This window comes from Somniosus microcephalus, chromosome 17 (assembly GCF_052327205.1).
Source record: "Somniosus microcephalus isolate GS21.2 chromosome 17, FLI_Smic_1.0, whole genome shotgun sequence".
In the NCBI taxonomy this organism is placed as follows: domain Eukaryota; kingdom Metazoa; phylum Chordata; class Chondrichthyes; order Squaliformes; family Somniosidae; genus Somniosus; species Somniosus microcephalus.
This window is the reverse complement of record NC_141003.1, coordinates 81,805,171-81,825,754: the sequence shown is the minus strand read 5'-3', so window position 1 is coordinate 81,825,754 and position 20,584 is coordinate 81,805,171. Positions and strand designations below refer to the sequence as shown.

General features: G+C 43.8%; 1 protein-coding gene across 1 annotated transcript in view; it reads right to left on the bottom strand.

The window, feature by feature from the left end:
- Positions 1-20,584, bottom strand: part of itih5 (inter-alpha-trypsin inhibitor heavy chain 5) — a 97,279-nt gene that overhangs the window by 24,888 nt on the left and 51,807 nt on the right. Inside the window, exons 8-11 of the mRNA XM_086010749.1 lie at positions 8,755-8,926; positions 6,279-7,124; positions 3,011-3,064; positions 41-157 (exon numbers count right to left, since the gene is read on the bottom strand). Of these exons, the coding sequence (XP_085866875.1) occupies positions 41-157; positions 3,011-3,064; positions 6,279-7,124; positions 8,755-8,926 (1,189 nt within the window). The remainder of the gene's footprint in view (positions 1-40; positions 158-3,010; positions 3,065-6,278; positions 7,125-8,754; positions 8,927-20,584) is intronic.

Below are 20,584 nucleotides of genomic sequence, written 5' to 3'. Positions count from 1 at the left end.
AGTAATCGCGCTTTTAAAAATTCTCCAGTTTGCTACTTACCCGAGTTCTCATGATCGGACACCAGTCTGAGTACGTTACCCGGCTCACCATCTATGTTAAAGCACACGGACAACTTGCTCAAGGGGAAATCAGCAACAAAATGAGGATCTCCATCAGCTGGATAACAAACAAATACTACAGTTCATGTCAATGGTAGTCAATTGGTACATACAGTAAACAGGTTTGCAGCAAGAGTACATTCAGTTCATTTGTTTGCAATTGATGATAATTGCTTATCGCCTCTTAACTTTTAAAAAAGGGAAGACAAGAATCTTAACAGAAATATCTCAAAGTTGCATACAATGAGTTACTGTGCCTATTGTAATGTAGGCAAATGTGGCAGCCATTTTGCACATAGCAAGATCCCACAAATACCAATAAGATGAATGACTATTTCATTTGCCTTTGGTGGTGTTAACTGAGGCAGGAATGTTGGTCAGGACAACATCCTGTTCTTTGTTGTGGCACAGGTGGAATTGTAACACAAAATATTTTTCTGACCTACCCATTCCTTCTTTTAGTGATGGACCTGAGTTCATGCTCCCTTGTTGCAGATTGACCCCAGTTGAAACAGTATTTCAATATGCTGAGAGGTTGTTTCCCCCTGGCTGGAGAGTCTAGAACTAGGGGCATAGTCTCAGGATAAGGGGTCGGCCATTTAAGACTGAGATGAGGAGGAATTTCTTCACTCAGAGGGTTGTGAATCTTTGGAATTCTCTACCCCAGAGGGCTGTGGATGCTGAGTCATTGAATATATTCAAGGCTGAGATCGATAGATTTTTGGACTCTAGGGGAATCAAGGGATATGGGGATCGGGCGGGAAAGTGGAGTTGAGGTTGAAGATCAGCCATGATCTTATTGAACGGCAGAGCAGGCTCAAGGGGCCTTATTTCTTATGTTCTTATAAGCAAAACTAGAGGCCATCAATATAAGGCAGTCACCAAAAAATCAAATAGGGAATTCAGAAGAAACTTCTTTACCGAGAGAGTGGTGAGAATGTGGAACTCGCTACCACAGGGAGTGGTTGAAGCGAATAGTATAGATGCATTTAAGTGGCGATTAGATAAGCATATGAGGGAGAAGGGAATAGAGGGTTATGCTGATAGAATTAGATGAGGAAAGACGGGAGGAGGCTCAAGTGGAGCATAAATGCCGGCATTGACTGGTTGGGCCAAATGGCCTGTTTCTGGGCCGTATATTCTATGTAAAATGGTACAATGCTGCAGCCGACCTACGTGAACGAATGACCATCACTCTAAGTGATCTGGAGAGAGGCATGGCCTTCTGGGATAGGGGGCCAGTTTTACAATATTCAAAAAAATCAATGGGGGGAGTCTTTTTGACTTCCCTCAGTTATCCCTCACTCCTATAATCTAAAGAGTTTTTTAATATCTAACTTCAGTGTCACCTCATCACTATTTCCTGATTGATCTTATCTTCTCTCCCTGCTTTTTTGACCTATGATGGTGTCGACCTTCACGACCTTCCTCTAGGTTTCTCAATTTAAAACAAGACTCCAATTTAAAAAGGACAATTTTTTGCGCAAGCTTTTAACATCACATGCGGTTATATTTAGAAATGTTGTTTATACCACAGATAGCTCTGAAAACAGATTCAACGTAGGGACAGTCGTCACAGGAAATGGAAGTCAGCTCCCCTCTGTTGTAATGGAGAGAGAGGGGAACAAGTATAAAACGGCAGGAGGGTGAAAATAAACCAACAATGTAAGATTGGGCCTTGGAGCAACACGCTGTCACCCCAGCTGCCTGACTGGAGTGGTAAAGCACGCAGGTTCACTTCTGTGGTTCCTCATGCTACGAACATGTCATCCGGGCAGCCTTTGGAGACACGCCAAGCAAAGGCCAAGAACAAAGCAGAAGTCATTATGGAAAGTCACACAAAGCCACTCTCATACACGACTCCAGGAGCCAGCTTCAGGAATAGCTTCAGCAAAGACACGCAAGGAGCTCCCAAGACTATATCAAATAAATTGAAAACATTATGGTGCATATCAATTCACTTACATCTTCGATAGTTTTCACTTCAAATATGTTTTTCCTTCAATCTCCCCTCCCTCTTTCAAAGGGAATGGGAGCACGCCTCTCACTCAGCAGCCCCTTGCCTTTTGCGGAATGCCCTGACATCACAAATAAGGTCTCAGTCTCCGTCCCCATTGTGCCCCCCTCCCTCCAAGGCAAAAGTAAAATGTCACATTCTTCAGATTGGTTTCAGAGCCCGTGGTTCTTCAATCTTCAGCTCGCTCCGGTTGGCTAGATCTGAAGCCACACTTCTCAGTTTCACTGTTACTATTCACATCACCAGCCCTCCGCCACCCCCAACTGCCCAGTGTAAAAAATAACAATATATTATACCAAATAGTATTTTTTTTTAAATCTAGCTAAAGTTCTCAGATGCAATCTTGTAAAAAATATATTGACTACAAAATAAATAGTCCAATTTTTTAAGCGTACAAATTTTTAATGTATTTGCGTAAGGTTGTTCTGTCTGGTGTTTTAATGGAGATGTCAGCCTGTACATTATTTTATTCTAATTTTAAACAAGCATTGCTTCCATTTAAATAGCGAGCAAAGGGATTTCATAAGAATATATTAAATATTCCAATGCTAAAGTATACACAGCATAATTTCAGGGTCTACGCCATCAACTATTATCTGCCAGCATGAGAAATATTTCTCTAAGTGGAAAGGATCCCTTTTTGTGATTTCTGGTTTTTGTTCAGATCTCAGCAATTCCGTACAGTCAGTCACACAGAAGCAGGTCTGTGCGCTCCCCAGCCCTGAAAATGCTTCACAAGTTGAATTTTAAAAAGGCGAACCCTGGGTAATTAGCAGTCTGGTACAATGGTGTGCCGGTCACTGTAATTTTCGCCCTGACTAAGACTTGAAGCAATGGTTCAAAATAACTAGCTGAAGGGCCTTTAGTGAAGAAGTTCAAAGCTGAAGCACTTACCTGATGTTTTTGAAACCACTACAGTCTTCTTTCTCTTTGTTAAGGAGGTGCTGTCTAGACAAAGAAATATCAGTGTCAAACCAATTGTTGAACTTAATTCTGCTCTAATAACATCTGGCAATTACCTGGACTATGTCTTTTGTTGGATACTTAAAATGTTAGCACACACGTCATTTATATTGAACTCTTTGAGTACTGAATCTCCTGGGCAGTTTTGTGCCAGTAGTTTCTGTGAGGGTTCTCCCGATCTCCCTCCGTCGCTTCCCTGGAAGAGCAGCGGAACCCATGGAAAAACGGTGTACACAGCCACTGGTGCTATTTTTCTGGCCTTTGCACTGATCTTCCGTTGAAGGAATCCTTTCTCTCTAGTTATCATGTGACATGGGTTGTGATGGTGCACTCTGCTAATTGTAGTTTCACACAAGAGAGGTGAAAACTACAAAAGGGGTACGGTAGCATAAGTGGTTATGTTACTGGACTAGTACTGCAGAAGCCTGGACTAATGATCCAGAGACATGAGTTCAAATCCCATCACGGAATTTAAATTCAGTTCATTAAATAAATCTGGAATAAAATGCTAGTATCAATAATGGTGACCATGTAACTACCGAATTGTCGTAAAAACCCATCTGGTTCACCAATGTCCTTTAGGGAAGGAAATGCCATGGAGGGAGTGCAGCGAAAATTCACCAAACTGATACCTGGGATGGCAGGAATGACGTATGAAGAGAGATTGGGTCGATTGAGCTTATATTCACTAGAGTTTAGAAGAATGAGAGGGGATGTCATTGAAACTTATAAAATTCTAACAGGACTAGACAGACTAGATGCAGGTAGGGTGTTTCCGATGGCGGGAGAGTCCAGAACCAGGGGGTCACAGTCTAAGGATAAGGGGTAAGCCATTTAGGACAGAGATGAGGAGGAATTTCTTCACCCAGGGAGTGGTGAACCTGTGGAATTCTCTGCCACAAAAGGCAGTTGAGGCCAATTCATTAAATATATTCAAGAAGGAGTTGGATATATTTCTTAAGGCTAAAGGGATCAAGTGATATGGGGAGAAGGCAGGGACAGGGTACTGAATTTAGATGATCAGCCATGATCTCATTAAATGGCGGAGCAGGCTCGAGGGGCCGAATGGCCTTCTCCTGCTCCTATCCTCTATGTTTCTATGTTTCTATGAAATCTGCTGTCCTTACCCGGTCTGGCCGATATGTGACGCCAGTTTACTCTTTACCGCCCTCTATGGTTTAAGAAGGCAGCTCACCACCACCTTCTCAAGGGCAATTAGGGATGGGCAATAAATGCTGGCCTTGATGCCCACATCTCATGAACGAATAAAAAAAAACTTGCATGAAGCATCTCTCTCATACACACAGATGTTGTCAATGGAAGCTAGAAGTCCCTGCCCCAATTGATTAATCCAAGTTATGGGAGCGGAGCCTAACTAAAAGCCCAGATTGCAGAGAGAGGGGAACAAGCCAATGCGAGGGTGATTTCTTCTAATAGACAATGGCTAACTTTATGGGTAAGTTTTTCTTTAGAATTATGTCATGTTAACTTATTATTATGGCATAGATTTAAATTTAGGCATGTGTAGTGGGATGTGACAGAAACCAAAGTGGCCACTCACAGAACACAAAGAAAGTTGAGTATTTGGATTGGTCAGTCTTACGCTACTTGCTGGTTTGTGAATGGTAGCATTGAGCAATTTGATTGGTTAGTCTGGTAGCGATTGCTGGTTGTTGATTGGGAGCTTTTCCTGCCTGACTAATGGATGAAACTATTTTTTGATTGTTATTTTGATGCGTTTGCGTTTAATCCTCAGAATATTTGAGCCATTTGGCATGGTGACTTCGCATACTGTGGTCATTTCGGCCAATCACAATGTTTTGCTCCACGCACGATTTTGAGGGGCGACTCTTTGAAGTAACAAGTCTTTGAGCTGTGAAGCCATTGACAGATTTACATCATGCGCACATACCAGGCACAAGTCTTTTAGTTATATAGACAGTTGTCAGCCAATAAGAACATGGTGCTTTAGAACTGTAAAGCTGAATGAACTTTAAATGACACGGGGAACGCATTACACCAATAATCAACATTTTTTGCCGATTAATATTTATGATGAAGCCATCTTTACAAGGTACACTGCACAACATTTGGCCCTAATTCATTATTAATTGATAATCTAATTCAGAGGGTCCAAAGGAATACTTGTGTTGGAATTGGAGATTTCACACTATTATGGTAGGGGCGCTCTTTTGGGCTTGGGGTTAACATAGAAACATAGAAACATAGAAGATAGGAGCAGGAGTAGGCCATTCGGCCCCTCGAGCCTGCTCCGCCATTCAATGAGATCCTGGCTGATCATCCAAATTCAGTACCCTGTCCCTGCCTTCTCCCCATATCACTTGATCCCTTTAGCCTTAAGAAATATATCTAACTCCTTCTTGAATATAAGGCTCTTTGAAGGGGAAGATATCCTGTGCACATTATGGGTAACAAGTTGTAAACCCAGTTTTTATAAATAAGTTTGATTTTTATAAATAGGTTTATGATTGGGCCTATACTCTCTGGAGTTCAGAAGAATGAGAGGTGATCTCATTGAAACATATAAGATTCTGAGGGGGCATTGATGGGGTAGATGCAGGGAGGTTGTTTGCCCCTGGCTGGAGTGTCTAGAACTAGGGGGCATAGTCTCAGGATAAGGGGTCGGCCATTCAAGACTGAGATGAGGAGGAATTTCTTCACTCAGAGTGTTGTGAACCTTTGGAATTCTCTGCCCCAGAGGGCTGTGGATGCTCAGTCATTGAGTATATTCAAGGCTGAGACAGATAGATTTTTGGACTCTAGGGGAATCAAAGGATATGGGATCGGACGGGAAAGTGGAGTTGAGGTCGAAGATCAGCCATGATCTTATTGAATGGCGGAGCAGGCTCGAGGAGATGTATGGCCTACTCCTGCTCCAAATTCTTATGTTCTTATGTTATACGCAATGCACAGAGAATGTCTTCCCCCATCATTGAAGCAAAATAGAATGGCGTTAGGCCTCAGTTGGTTGAGTTGCAATTGATCCAGAAATGCTCAGTGCTGGCATTGAGGAACTAAAATGGGAAAGTATTGCAAATTCCATTTTAAAAAAGAAACATCAAAAAGGACAATCCTCTAAAGGTATTTAAAGAGCAAATATTTGACTGATTAATAGGGCAAAAAGGAATTCAATAAGTTGCCAGTTAAAAGCTGTGCTCACTGTATAAATCTGCTTTACCTGGTTTAGTTATTCTGTGTAAACTCTGTACTCTCTCATCTTTCATCTCAGGTACATTCATCACATTCTCTTTGGATCCGTTGGTCTGTTCATCTGAACTCTTCACACTCATTGAAGTGAGAGGGGTGACAAAATGGTATTCCAGCGAAAGATTTCTTGCTTTGTCTGAAAGAATTTCCTTCTCTTTGCTGCTGTCACTCTTTATTCGAGATCTCAGCAGTTCCTTTATGGTTAAGTAGCCCCAGGCTCTCTGGATTAACTTGGCGTCATTAGATTTGGCCTTGTTGGTGTTTGAACTTTTCCTGGTTTCATTGATAATCACGTCCGTCTCCAGCATGAGGTGTTTGTCACTCGTGCTTGCCGTAACTTGCACGTGCAAGTTGTCGACCGTGTTGTTGGCCAGCTTGCCTGCGATCACCAGCTCAGATCCATTGAAGTAGTTTGTGAAGAAGTTCTGCGTCACGTACTCCACAGAATCTTCAGAATAATCCACACGAATGTCCGAGAGGAGCGGAGTCCCGATTTCGTCATAGAAACCTTTCAGTTGGGCACTGGCCTCCGAGTCTTCATAGATCCTCCGCATTACTCCGCAGTTTTCCAGTGACATTCGCTCGAGGAGTTTGTAATCCACATCTTTTCCTATTCCCAAACTGAAGAGGCAGAACTGGTTTTCAATGGCCTTTTTCGTATTGCTTAGGATTTTGTGAGGCTGAACTTCAGCGATTGTTGGCCGCCCATCTGTCAAGAAGATGATTAACGATACTGTCCGCACAGCCTTGTCCTGCTGAGCTATGTAATCTTTCAACAATTTGGATCCAGTCTGGATGGCATCATTTATATTGGTACCTGGGAAGCAAGGTAGCATTTTGAATAAAATTGCTATCATAGAACTATAGAGTTTCACGGCACAGAAGGAGACCATTTGCCCCATTGTACCTAGGCAGGCATTCTGAAAGAGCTACCAGTTCTAAACTCATGATTTTATTTTGATTTGTTCATCTAGCTGGGTAGATATTTGGCAAAGGAAATAATTGAGGTGTACAAGCGATCTAGACCTCGACTTTATAACTCGGGGTGGGATCGGTGCATGCAGGGGGGCCGGGGCAAGCGCTAAGCTTGCACGCCAAGGCCTGGTAAGACTGCAGCTGCTGGGTCCGATTTTCACGTTAAGGATCGGACTCCTGCCCACACACCTGGCAGGAATCACTGCCTGGCGGGTGGGCGGGAGCGGGACGTTCAGCCGGCATCCGGGAACCCACAGGAATAGTCCCCCCGGCATTGAGGTAAGTCTCGGGAGGGGGAATTCCGATCGGTGAGAGGATGGGAAGTTTGGGGCAAGGGATTCCTGATCCCCGCAGAAACAGTGGCTCGCAGGACGCAAGAAGGAATTATGTTCACGGAAAGGGTATACGATCTAGAAACATAGAAGATAGGAGCAGGAGTAGGCCATTCGGCCCCTCGAGCCTGCTCCGCCATTTAATGAGATCATGGCTGATCATCCAAATTCAGTACCCTGTCCCTGCTTTAAAAAGAAACAAATTGGTCTATTCAATTTATTTTTAAAAGAAGTGCTGATGCTGCCAACAAGGAACTGGCTTGGCAGGTTCACTGAGCCTGACAGTGAGGGAGCGGTTTTACTATCGGCAGATATATTTTCAATGGTTCTGGTGTTGTTCATAATCTCGGGCTCAGTAACTCCACATAACCAATTCTCCCCACTTCTGCCTCTATACTGAAGGTTAAATATTCTGGAAAATTATTTAAAAAACATAGTGGACAAAAAAAAAATCCCATAAAGGAAGCTGAAATTAATTATAGCTCTTGCCAATATTGCAAAATATACGCAATGTACCAAGATGTGGAAAACATGGGTACCCCTTCCGGTGATTTACATGGCCATCAGTAACACCTAACAATTTGACATAGATGTCTCTACCATGACAGGAAAAATCGCCAAGTGTTTCACTCACTAAGTTTGCTAACTTATTGCAGTTAAATTATATTAATTCTTTTGTAGTTTGAACAGGCTATATAAAACGGAAATGAGGAGGAATTTCTTCTCTCAGAGGGTCGTGAATCTTTGGAATTCTCTTCCCCAGAGAGCTGTGGAGGCCGGCTCATTGAATATATTTAAGGTGGAGATAGACAGATTTTTGAATGATAAGGGAGTGAAGGATTATGGGGAGCAGGCAGGGAAGTGGAGTTGAGGCTAAGATCAGATCAGCCATGATCTTATTGAATGGCGGAGCAGGCTCGAGGGGCCGAATGGCCGACTCCTGCTCCTACGTCTTATGTTCTAATGTTCTTATATAAATGATGAGTGACCAGCTGAGCACAAACTCATTGTTGGTGCCAGACAAACCTGGTGGCCTCCATTGAAACCATGTCCCAAACACCGAAGGGCAAGATTTTCTGTTAGAGATGAGAGAGCAGAAGCAAAGGTTTCAGCGTGAAATTACAACCCAGCCCCATTTACCTCCGGAAGGTGACATTAGGTAGATGTACTTCTTGGCATCCCGTAGAGTCTCCCGGATGACAGGGACAAGTTTTCCACGTTGCCAGACCTTGACATGGCTGGAGAAGCTGATGATGTTGAAGTGGTCAGTGGGTCGAAGATCATTGAGGATGGTGAAAAGGGCATCTTTAGTCTGAAAATATACACATTGCTTAGTGGGAAGGCATTTTTACATAAAGTCAATGCAACACTTTCACTGCTGCAGTCTTTGGCCACATGTTACTCCCCGTATTCTACAAGTTATGCTGTACATTTATTGCACTAGTGATCAGAGACCATTAGGGGCAAAGTGGGAAACACAGCTGCTATGATATGAGATAGACTACAAGCTATGAACCAAGCTCTGCCCACCTGGAGAGAACTATGCTTACAAGCTTGCTCCCAGCTTCACTCCCAACCAGGAAGCTTTTAGTATTTTGAGCGGGGTGGCATCGCTTTCTCAAAACATTCAACGGTAAGTTTATAAACCTGCTTTCACATTGTAGTGGAACTGTATTCTACACAGCTGTCAAACCCAAGCCCTGTGTGATGGTCTTTCCAAGGAACATTTCACCTTGCTTGGTTTAAGTGTGGTCTGCAGTCTGATCAATGGATACCCTTTCATTCAATCCAGCCTAGACTAACAGGATGGAAGTCTCCACAGTCTGCTGGCTCAATCCAAATTCTAATTGACAATGCTACTGAGACACGGTTTATGGGAAACAGAAAACAAATGCCATAATGGGGCTGTAGGGGGTGTTCTTCTGAGGGTCTTACTGAGAAACAGGCACATTGTTAGGACAGAGTAGAAGGAGCTTGACTTAGCATTTAGCTGTTCTATATTTGACCTGGGAGTGATTGACGTTGCCCATGAGTGCCTGAAATGGAAAGTGTTCCATTTCCCAACAGTCTCGAGGCATTAGCCACTACTTGGTTGAAGAATGCAGTTCCAAGCATCGACTTATTCAACGGAAGCAGCTTGTCACTGGGATTTTAATAAAATGTAAAGACGAGTATATGTTGCAAGTCACCACCCAGTATTGCAGTAAATCGTTTCCAAACTAATGGGGCCATTCTCAGTATTTTTGCATTCTCTTTCAAATGCTCTGAGTTACTGATATTCTTCAGCTATCACTACAGCTGCCGAGTCAAGTTTCCTAGTAACTTCGGGAATCAGTGCTTTCAGCCAGTCACATATCAGACACCACCCTTAGATGAAGTGGTCTCACACCGGCAGGATTGGGCATTGGCTATAGTATAAAAAAACAGTGAATCTTTGGAATGATCTACCCCAAAGGGCTGTGGATGCTGAGTCGTTGAGTATATTCAAGGCTGAGATCGAGGGGCCGTACGGCCTCCTCCTGCTCCTAAATCTTATGTTCTGATGTTCAAAGCTCCAGCAAAAAAAAAGGTAAGTCTTCAAGTTAAAACAAATTCTGACCGCCCGCTTTACTACCATGTAAATTTACTGCTGAGAGGGAACCAATTATTTCGCAATAAATCAGAAAATACTGCAATTACACAGTAAGTCTGCCAGCACCTGAAAAGGCAGATGGAGAACTGAGCTAACCTGTCGGTTCTCTTCTTGGAAGTGGAAGAGCCTGCTGTGTATTTCTAGCATTTTCTGTTTTTATTTTAAATTTCCAACATTTGCATTTTTATTTTTTATTTTTTTCTATTTTTCCTTTTTGTCTGTTGTCAGCCAATGCCTCAGTGGGCAGCACCCTCGCCTCTGAGTCAGAAGGTTGTGGGTTCAAGTCTCGCTCCAGAGACTGGAGCACTAAAATCTAGGCTGACACTCCCAGTGCAGTGCTGAGAGAGTGCTGCATTGTCGGAGGTGCTGTCTTTCGGATGAGACGTTAAACCGAGGCCCCGTCTGCTCTCTCAGGTGGATGTAAAAGATCCCATGGCACTATTTCAAAGAAGAGCCGGGGAGTTCTCCCCGGTGTCCTGACTAATATTTATTCCTCAACCAACATCACTAAAGCAGATTATTTGGTCATTTTCACATTGTTCTTATCTGAGGAAGGATGTTCTTGCCATGGAGGGAGTGCAGCGAAGATTCACCAGACTGATACCTGGGATGGCAGGAATGACGTATGAGGAGACATTGGGTCGATTGGGCTTATATTCGCTGGAGTTTAGAAGAATGAGAGGGGATCTCATTGAAACTTATAAAATTCTAACAGGACTAGACAGACTAGATGCAGGAAGGATGTTCCCGATGGTCGGGGAGTCCAGAACCAGGGGTCACAGTCTAAGGATAAGGGGCAAGCCATTTAGGACTGAAATGAGGAGGCATTTCTTCACCCAGAGAGTGGTGAACCTGTGGAATTCTCTACCACAAAAGGCAGTTGAGGCTAATTCATTAAATATATTCAAGAAGGAGTTAGATATATTTCTTAAGGCTAAAGGGATCAAGGGATATGGGGAGAAAGCAGGGACAGGGTACTGAATTTGGATGATCAGACTTGATCTCATTAAATGGCGGAGCAGGCTCGAGGGGCCGAATGGCCTACTCCTGCTCCTATCTTCTATTATGTTGTTTGTGGGAGCTTGCTGTGTGCAAATTGGCTGCCGCGTTTCCTACATTGCCACAGTGACTACACTCCAAAAAAGTACTTCATTGGCTGTAAAACGCTTTGGGACATCTGGTGGTCGTGAAAGGCGCTATAGAAATGCAAGTCTTCCTTTCTTTCAGGCAAATACAGCTGATTGATTGAAATACTCTACCTGCAATTTTGTCCTTTAATTGAGTTGCATTTCCTTAATTATCACATGATGGGAGATACAGAGGCCCCAGAAAAGTTTCAGAGTTGGCCCACTAGATTGATATGTAGCTTAAAGGCCCTCAGTTACAAGAAGAGACTAAGAGAACTGTGCCTTTTTATTTTGGAAAGACATAGGGCTGGATTTTACCTTCCGGTGTGGCCTAGGGGTGGGACAGCTTCCTTCAGGTTCCGAGCCCGCCCCCAACAATGTTCGACGCACAGACGCTATTTTGCGTCAATTGGCCTTGTTAAACCCGCCCTGCAAACATGCCAGCCAATTTGGAGAAAGCCGGCGTCAGATGACATCAGTTGATGACGCGTCATCTATTGGTTTTCTTAAAGGGGACACGCTCAATTTTTTTTGACAGTTGATTTTTCAGTGTTTGACAGCATTGAGATGCTGCAAACACTGACAATCACTGTACAAAGGTGAACCCTTGCACCCAGGCTCTCCAGTGACTCCCTCCTTATGCTAGAACAGATGGCAGCTGCAGGTGAGGTTACAGAAGCGATCTGTCATTGGTGAGAGAGGTTCTCCCAATGAGGTGGGACTAGACATCCAATTCAAAACTCGTTACCTACAGAAAAGTCTAAATACATTAATGATGATTTTCCCAACATTTTCTTACCTCTGAAACTCACCAGTGTACCATTGGATCCTTCACACCACTTCTGCAGCTGTCATCGATGAAGAAACATTACAGTAGACCCACAGCGCGCCACACTTACCCTGGCATGGTGTCCGGACATCGGGAAACCCGCAGTAGACCTGTCAAAATTGAAAAAAGCCTTTTAACTGCTTGTTCACTACCTGTTAACAAGCAGTTAAGTGCCTATAATCCTCCTCCTGCCGCTAGGTGTGGGGTCCATGCGCAAATCGGGGACCCAACACCTGGGAAGATTGTTTGGAGGCGGGTCGACAGCGGGTTCGGAACCCGTTGTCAATATTTGCAATTTTACCGGATGTCCCGCCTCCAAACCTGCCCCCTGAGCGCCGGCAAAATTCCCCCCATAGACTTTAAGATCATGAAAGGATTAGATTTAGCCAAGGGAATAAGTTAATTGAGCTGGACAGGTTAGGGAGAATGAGGGGGCATATCTCTTATTATTTTTTCTTCCTTTTTAAAAAAAAATGTTTTCCCCACTTGTGTCCAGTAAATTGTTGAACAGTGGGTAGGTCTGTTTGAAGAAATATAACAGATTTTAGTATTTCTTATTCTCTGTTTTTGCAAATCTTTGGGAAGGTGTTTGGAATCTTCAAGGGGTTTTCTCAGATTCTGTGATGTATCAATGAAATCCTGTACATATCTCTGTTAACATGTTAACATGCGAACTAGGAGCACTCGGCCCCTAGAAGCACTCGGCCCCTCGAGCCTGCTCCGCCATTCAATAAGATCATGGCTGATCCGATTACTCCACATTCCCGCCTACCCCCGATAACCTTTCACCCCTTGCTTATCAAGAATCTATCTACCGCTGCCTTAAAAATATTCAAAGACTCTGCTTCCACCGCCCTCTGAGGAAGAGAGTTTCAAAGACTCACGACCCTCTGTGAGAAAAAAGTTCTCAAGGAATGATTTAGTGGGAAGGAGCTGATAATAAAAGACAGATCCCCCGACAGGGGAATATTAATTGTGCAGTTCCTAGAGCATTAATCATACTTTTCAGTTGCAATCAATTGGAACTCCAGTCCAGCAGAGATTGATTCACCAAATAATTTGAGATTTGAATTCACAGGAATGCCAACCTATAGAGAAAGCCAACAAGTGTCGATACCAATATTTTACACGAACTGTTATTTTACAAGTTTTCCCTCCAGCTTTGTGGCATGTATGATGTCAGAAGAGCAGTCCTGGGCCCATTATTTAGTTAGCCATTTCCTTGACTTTGTGTGCAACCTCTGATTGGAAGCAACTACTTCTTAAATAGAAAATAGCAATGGGATGCACATATTGACGGACCAACAGACCTAATAGAATGTATCACGTGTCTGCACACATTTTCTATTGCTGTGCTCCCAACAATGAGAAATCATTTCCTTTATATTTCCATAGTTCTAAATTCACTTGTGCTCCCATTAGGCCTTCACTTCCGTGCTAATACAAAAGTAGTTTCAGGTGCAGTAAGCGATCTGACTCCCAAGCACACGGAAACCAGGTTTTGTTTATACATATTAGCTGGGGTCTTGTGTTTCTATGCTCACCACAATTTTCTGTCCATTATTGAAGAATGGTGATGCCATTCTTTAAGTTGCTTCTGCATAATAGTAGTTTCAGGTTATATCTGTATAACTAGATATGCAAATCTAGTTACAGAAATAACTCAATAAGTTTTCCGCCCGAACCCACAACTTCTTCCACCTAGAAGGACAAGGGCAGCAGGTGCACGGGAACACCACCACCTCCAAGTTGCACTCCAAGTCACACACTATCCCGAGTTGGAAATACATCGGCCGTTCCTTCATCGTCGCTGGGTCAAAATCCTGGAACTCCCTCCCTAACAGCACTGTGGGAGCACCTTCACCACATGGACTGCAGCGGTTCAAGATGGCAGCTCACCACCACCTTCTCAAGGGCAACTAGGGATGGGCAATAAATGCTGGCCTTGCCAACGACGCCCATATTCTAAGAATGAATAAATAAAATGAAAAAAAGTTCTGGGACACAGTTGGGATTTGGGAATTGGGAGTTGACAGGATGATGGGAAAAAAAACATTTCTGAGGGGTTAACAAACCAATGTATTTAAATGCATCTGTCACCTTAGATTCTGCTGGGGCATTACTCTTAACAGACTGGTGTTACCACATAATTCAAGATGAAAAGACAAATTTAAAACAAAATAATTAGAAAAAGAAGATGTGATAATTTAGCATACCCAAAATGACATCTGGCAAGCAATGTTCCCTCTAATTGTTTTGGGGCCACACGAACCTTTAACGGGCTGCATGGCCCATTCAAAATTTCACGCATTTGCATTTTTTCCATTTAACAGCCAGTGAGCCGGCTGCGTGGGACCTCCAGAGCGCTGATTGGCCGTGCAACTTAAAGGGAGGATTGCTGGCAGGCCTGGCTCAATTTGGCATCTCTCCCAACACTTTTGTTTTCTGCTCCCAGCAAGGCAATCCAGGACAAAGCAGCCCACTTGATTGGCGACCCATCCACCACCTTAAACATTCACTCCCTCCACCACCAGCATACCGTGGCTGCAGTGTGTACCATCTACAAGATGCACTGCAGCAACTCGCCAAGGCTTCTTCAACAGCACCTCCCAAACCTACGACCTCTTCCACCTAGAAGGACAAGGGCAGCAGGCGCATGGGAACACCACCACCTCCAAGTTCCCCTCCAAGTCACACACAATCCTGACTTGCAAGTATATCGGCCGTTCCTTCATCGTCGCTGGGTCAAAATCCTGGAACTCCCGCCCTAACAGCACTGTGGGAGTACCTTCACCACATGGACTGCAGCGGTTCAAGAAGGCGGCTCACCACCACCTTCTCAAGGGGCAATTAGGGATGGGCAATAAATGCTGGCCTTGCCAGCGACACCCACATCCCAAAAATGAATTTTTAAAAATTGTTTCTTTAAGGATATTGATCCCTAAGAACCAAAACCGGCATCCTTGTGTGTGCCGTGAGTGGGGCGATATGCTATAAATTAACCGTTATCCCCTAATTATGTACCAAATTTTACATCAAATGTTCGCAACATCCTCCTGGCTCCAAAGGTGGAAAATGCCATGCCATTAGACCAGTGTAGACAGGCTAAAACTAATAGTCAGATTTATTTACAAGTAGAATATAGAGAAGTGGGACACAGCAAGCCACAAAGAGTGCATTGTGTAGATACAGTACTTTACTTACACCTACATGATTCTGCCCTGGTGATCAGAGACCACCTACATTTTGCTGGAGTTAAAAATGTTTTTGGCCCTTGTTTCAATCAGTGACCTGACCTTTGCACTCTTGGGAAGCTAATAGACCTGTAGAATTGTGCAGCCACCTCATTCTGCTATTACTGGTTAGCAGCAAATGCGATGAAGATATTGGCCTAACTAATTAAATAATGCATTTGTCACCCATAAGCAACAATGTACAGTAAACTGCTGACACACAGATATTAGCAGTGCTAACCTGGAATTAAAGGACTGAATGCCATGATGACCTTGACATCCATTAGCAGTGCCTGCCACATGGTAGGTCTTGTGTGGAGTTTTTCTGAAGGAAATGGCACACCTCTGTCCCTGCAAAGCCTCAGCCCCCTCCAGCATTGCTCTTCAGTCATTTCTAGATGGTTGTGCTTGGTCCTTGAGTGCTGCCTGACATCCATCTCCTGCTCTTACTGGGTCTCCTCATGCAATACTCACTGTAATCACAGTTCTGTATCTTTAAGCTCAAACATGCAGCACTTCACCTGTCACTGCTGATAGGCAGTATCTGTCTCTGATGCAATACCTGATTGATACAGGAACAGGAGAAGGCCATTCAGTCCCTAGAGCCTGCTCCGCCATTCAATTAGATCGTGGCTAATCTGTACCTCAATTCCATTTCCCCGTATTAGCTCCATATCCCTTCGCACCCTTACCTAACAAAGATGTGAGGATCTCAGTCTTGAAAGATCCATTTGTCCCAGTCTCTTGAGGGAGAGAATTCCAGATTTCTACTACCCAATTATGTGAAAAAATGCTTCCCGATATCCCTCCTAAATGGCCCGGCTCTAATTTTAAGATTATGTCCCCTTGTTCTTGATTCCCCCACCAGAGTAAATGGGCTGGATTTTCATTGAGGAGTCGGGTAGGAGGCGGGACTACAACTTTCGAGGTTGTAGTCCTGCCTCCATCGAGTTGTGGCCAACCCACGCGATTTTCACTTGATTAACCTTGTTGAGCCCATCCAGCGGGCTCAGCAGGCCAATTAAGGGCCACCCGGCAACTGGTGACGTCACAGATTGATATTTCATCTGTCAAGGCCTTTTGACAGATGAAATATCAGCGTTCGACAGCTGTTTGAAGCTGTCAAACACTGACAATCTGTACTCTAAATTAATTCCTTCCTGTCAGGATGATTTAGAGATCTCCCCAGAACAGAAAGCTGAATGCTGGAACTTTTGACAGATTCTGCTTTCTGTGCCGGTGAGATGAGGGACTCCCGAGACCTGAAGGAAGGAAGGCTGTAAAGGTATGTAAATGTAAGTACAACTTCTTTAAACACTTTACACACACCAAACACACTTACCTCTGCACTCATGCACCCATCACTCACCTGAACACCGGACATCTCGACCCCTCCAAGCCCTTCATCCCGACGGTCCGCCTCGCTAACTTGGTGTGGTTTGGAGCTGTCGGGAACCCCACATTTCAACAATGAAAATAGGGATTAGGCTAAAAACTGCCTGTTAACTACCTGTTAACAGGCAGTTAATTGGCACTAATCCCCTTCCTGCCTCGGGGAGGTGGGTCCCAGTGCGGGGCGGGTACCCGCCTCCTTTGAAACTGGCATAGAGGCGGGTTGGGGGCGGGATGGGTTCGTGCCCCCCGATTTCAGGATTTTAACCCCCAACACACCTCCAATCCCGCCTCCACGGCCCAATGAAAATCCTGCCCAATGTATCTACCCAATCGAATCCTTTTAACATTTTGAATATTTCCATCAGATTGCCCCTCAATCTTCTATACTCAAGGGAACACAAGCCAAGTTTATGCAACCTGTCCTCATAATTTAACCCTCATTCTGGTGAATCTGCGCTGCACCCCCTCCAAGGCCAATATATCCTTCCTGAGGTGAGGTGTCCAGGACTGAATGCAGTTACTCCAGGTGGGGTTTGACCAAGATACGGGCATTAGAAATGCTTCTCACATGTGTTGTGTCTGTGTATAATAAGACACAGACTGCAGGAGAACGGTATAACAGGTGTTTACTCAACGTGGCTCACACGGGAACTGGTCTGTACAGATTACTACTCAGTGCTATATACAGGTGTGGTCACTGCCGGTACTGCAGTATACATGAGCTGTAAAAAGTAGTTCCCCCCTTAAAGGTATATACATTACAACATGCAATGCTTGAGCTTGCAATATTGGTACGTTTCCCCTAACACACATCAGCTCTGGAGCATGTGGAAATCACTTATCACAGCAGCAATTGGACAGTGATAAATAGGCTGGAAATGTGTGTGCTCCACACCCCCAGCGCTGCTCTTTAGCAACCCTCAAATAATGCAGGCATTGCAGTTAATGCCAGCAGTAATTTGTCAAGTTTAAGTGTTAATATAATGGACAAGCAAAATGTTTCAAGCAATTATAGAGGGAATAAGGATAATTCCGATGAATAGGGATAATTTGTATGATTACAAAGGAGACTAAGAGTTGGTAACATTTTAATTACAGATGACAAGTGAAATTTTATGTTACAATGCAGCAAGGGAAATATTAAAAACATGTTATGATTATGTTAGTGTAAAGAATAAAGTAATATTATTTTCATCACTGGTTACAAGACACAATATTACCAATTCCTGCATTGCCATCCTTTCTAATGAACATCAAACACTACTTACTGCAGATGCTTCTGTTTGTGTTATAATTACATTCCTATTAAAACTGACAATCAATTCAGATCAGCCTGACAGCATTGCATACACTGCTCCGATTTGGAGATGGCAAATATTGCAAATGACATATTTTTCAATTTCTTGAATTAAGCGTTTTATTCTCTCAATCGGTCGAACAGTTGCCGTTTGTTCAGCAAGGACTCGTGAGCTCTGGCCTCTCTTACACTCCTACATTTATGAGAAAGTGAGTCACACACACGAGAAAATGCCATCAAACAGCAGAATAATTAGGCAAATAATTGGCCTGCTTTTACTGTTTTCTTTACTTTGTCTGGTTTTCCCAAGTCGACACGTGATAATCTCAGAGTACTGGCTTTTGGTTTGACAGAAATGAATGGCGAATCGTGGCGTGGGACTTTGGGTCAATAAGTATAGCTGAATTTCATATCCATATAAATAGACATGTAGGTCTGGGGACAGAGCTGGGAGTTGAGGAATTAGAAGTTGAGTGCGGGGGGGCGGTGGGGAAATCACTTTTGAGGGGCTAGCAATTAAACGTAATTTAAATGCTTCTGATATCTAGGTTTCTGACAGGGGGCATTAGTCCTGTCAGATTTGTTTTATCATATAACTTACCAAGTTTAAAGCATCATCGTTATTACAAAAGAACTTAGTTCTCTCTTAAATATCTATCCAATTTTCCCTTGCCACATTATCCACATCCCGGGGCTGTTTTCCCCTCCTATTCACCACTCTAAATCTAAACTGTTTGTGCAGTTTCTTTCTTGTAAGCTTGAGCCTGTATCCGCTGCTCCTAGAGTTTGTAGCAAGCACAACCAGAACGTCGGGGTTCAATTTATCTATTCCTTTAAGAACCTTGAATAATATCTTCCTTCTCTTCCCCAAACGCTCCCAGCCTCTTCAATCGGTCTTCCTAGCTCCGGTGCCTTAAGCTAAGTATCAGTTTGGTTTCCCTGTTCTGCACTGCCTCTGATGCCTGGGTATTCTTGCTGTAGTGCTATGGCCAGAAGTGTGCAGGGTACTCCAGATGTGGCCAAATGGGTGCCTCATACAGACGCACTTATCACCTCCTGGGATTTATGCTGTATCCCTCTGGCTATAAATCTCAAAGCCCGGGTAGCTTGCCTTACCACTCGTGTACACCGCACTGTTGGTTTCAATTAGCTCTCCACAAATATATCTCTCCTGTGTCTTGCCCTGTAGCCCAGAACCACCTAATTTATATTCTTATGATAGCAAAATACTGCAGATGCTGGAAATCTGAAATAACAGCAGAAAACGCTGGAAACACTCAGCAGGCCAGGCAGCATCCGTGGAGAGAGAAACAGTTAACGTTTCAGGTCTGGGACCCTTCATCAGAACTGGAAAAAGCTGGAGATGTAACAGAGTTTAAGCAGGTGCAGAGACAGGGGGGAGGGAGATGAAGGAATTGAAGGAATATACTGTGCTTAGGTAAGAGGCAGGAAAGATATTGGCCCAGAAATTCGGGTCGGGGGCTTCCCGCGGGTGCAAGCCCCCGATCTGCACTTACTTTGCGCGCCGGCCATTGAGCTGTGGGCCTCCGTGGAATCCCAATCTGGGGCCTGGTCCAGCTGCCGGCGCGCAGTGCTTGCGTATCTCAGGGGCGCAGTTAGTTCGATGCGTCCCCTGGGATCACGTGGGCCATGGGGAGCCAATCGGAGCAGTGAATGCTCCATTCATAAGTCTGACAGGAAGAGCTGTCAAGACTTATAAATACTACGGCCCCTTCTTCTTACAAAACAACACTAAATCTTCAAATAAATTTTTTAAAATCACATTTTTTAAATAAACCATAAATTAAATGAATAACTATTTTAAACAATAATTTAAATTTTTGAAAAAAATAATTTTATTTTCTAACAGAGCTAAAAATAAACTTGCCTTGCTTTAAAGTATTTAAACATAATAAACCTGTGGAAAAAATGTTTTAATTTTAATTAATTCACCACTTACCTTGTAAAAAGCAGGCCTTACGCCTGCTTTTTATATTTCTAACTTCTGCAGGCTTACCCTCACGGGAAAACCTGTAAAAAAAATGTAAGTTTGACGCGCACGCGCAGCCACCCCCACGCACGCGTTCGACCTCTGAACCCCTGCTTTCAGGGGAACGGAAGTGCCGGTTTCCCGTGCATGCGCAGTGCATGCAGGAAACCGGCATTTCCATTGGGCCTACGGGTGAGTACCCCGTGCGTACTCACCCGTGGAGACCCGAATTTCTGGGCCAAAATGTTGCAAATGGGAATGGCAAAATCATACAGCATGAAAAATGGGGGCAGGGGTTATAGCTTGAAATTGTTGAACTCAATGTTGAGTCCAGAAGGCTGTAAAGTGCCTAATCGAAAGATGAGGTGCTGTTCCTCCAGCTTACGTTGAGCTTCATTGGAACAATGTAATAGGCCAAGGACAGAGAGAGCAGAGTGGGAGTGAAGCGGAGATTTAAAGTGACAGGT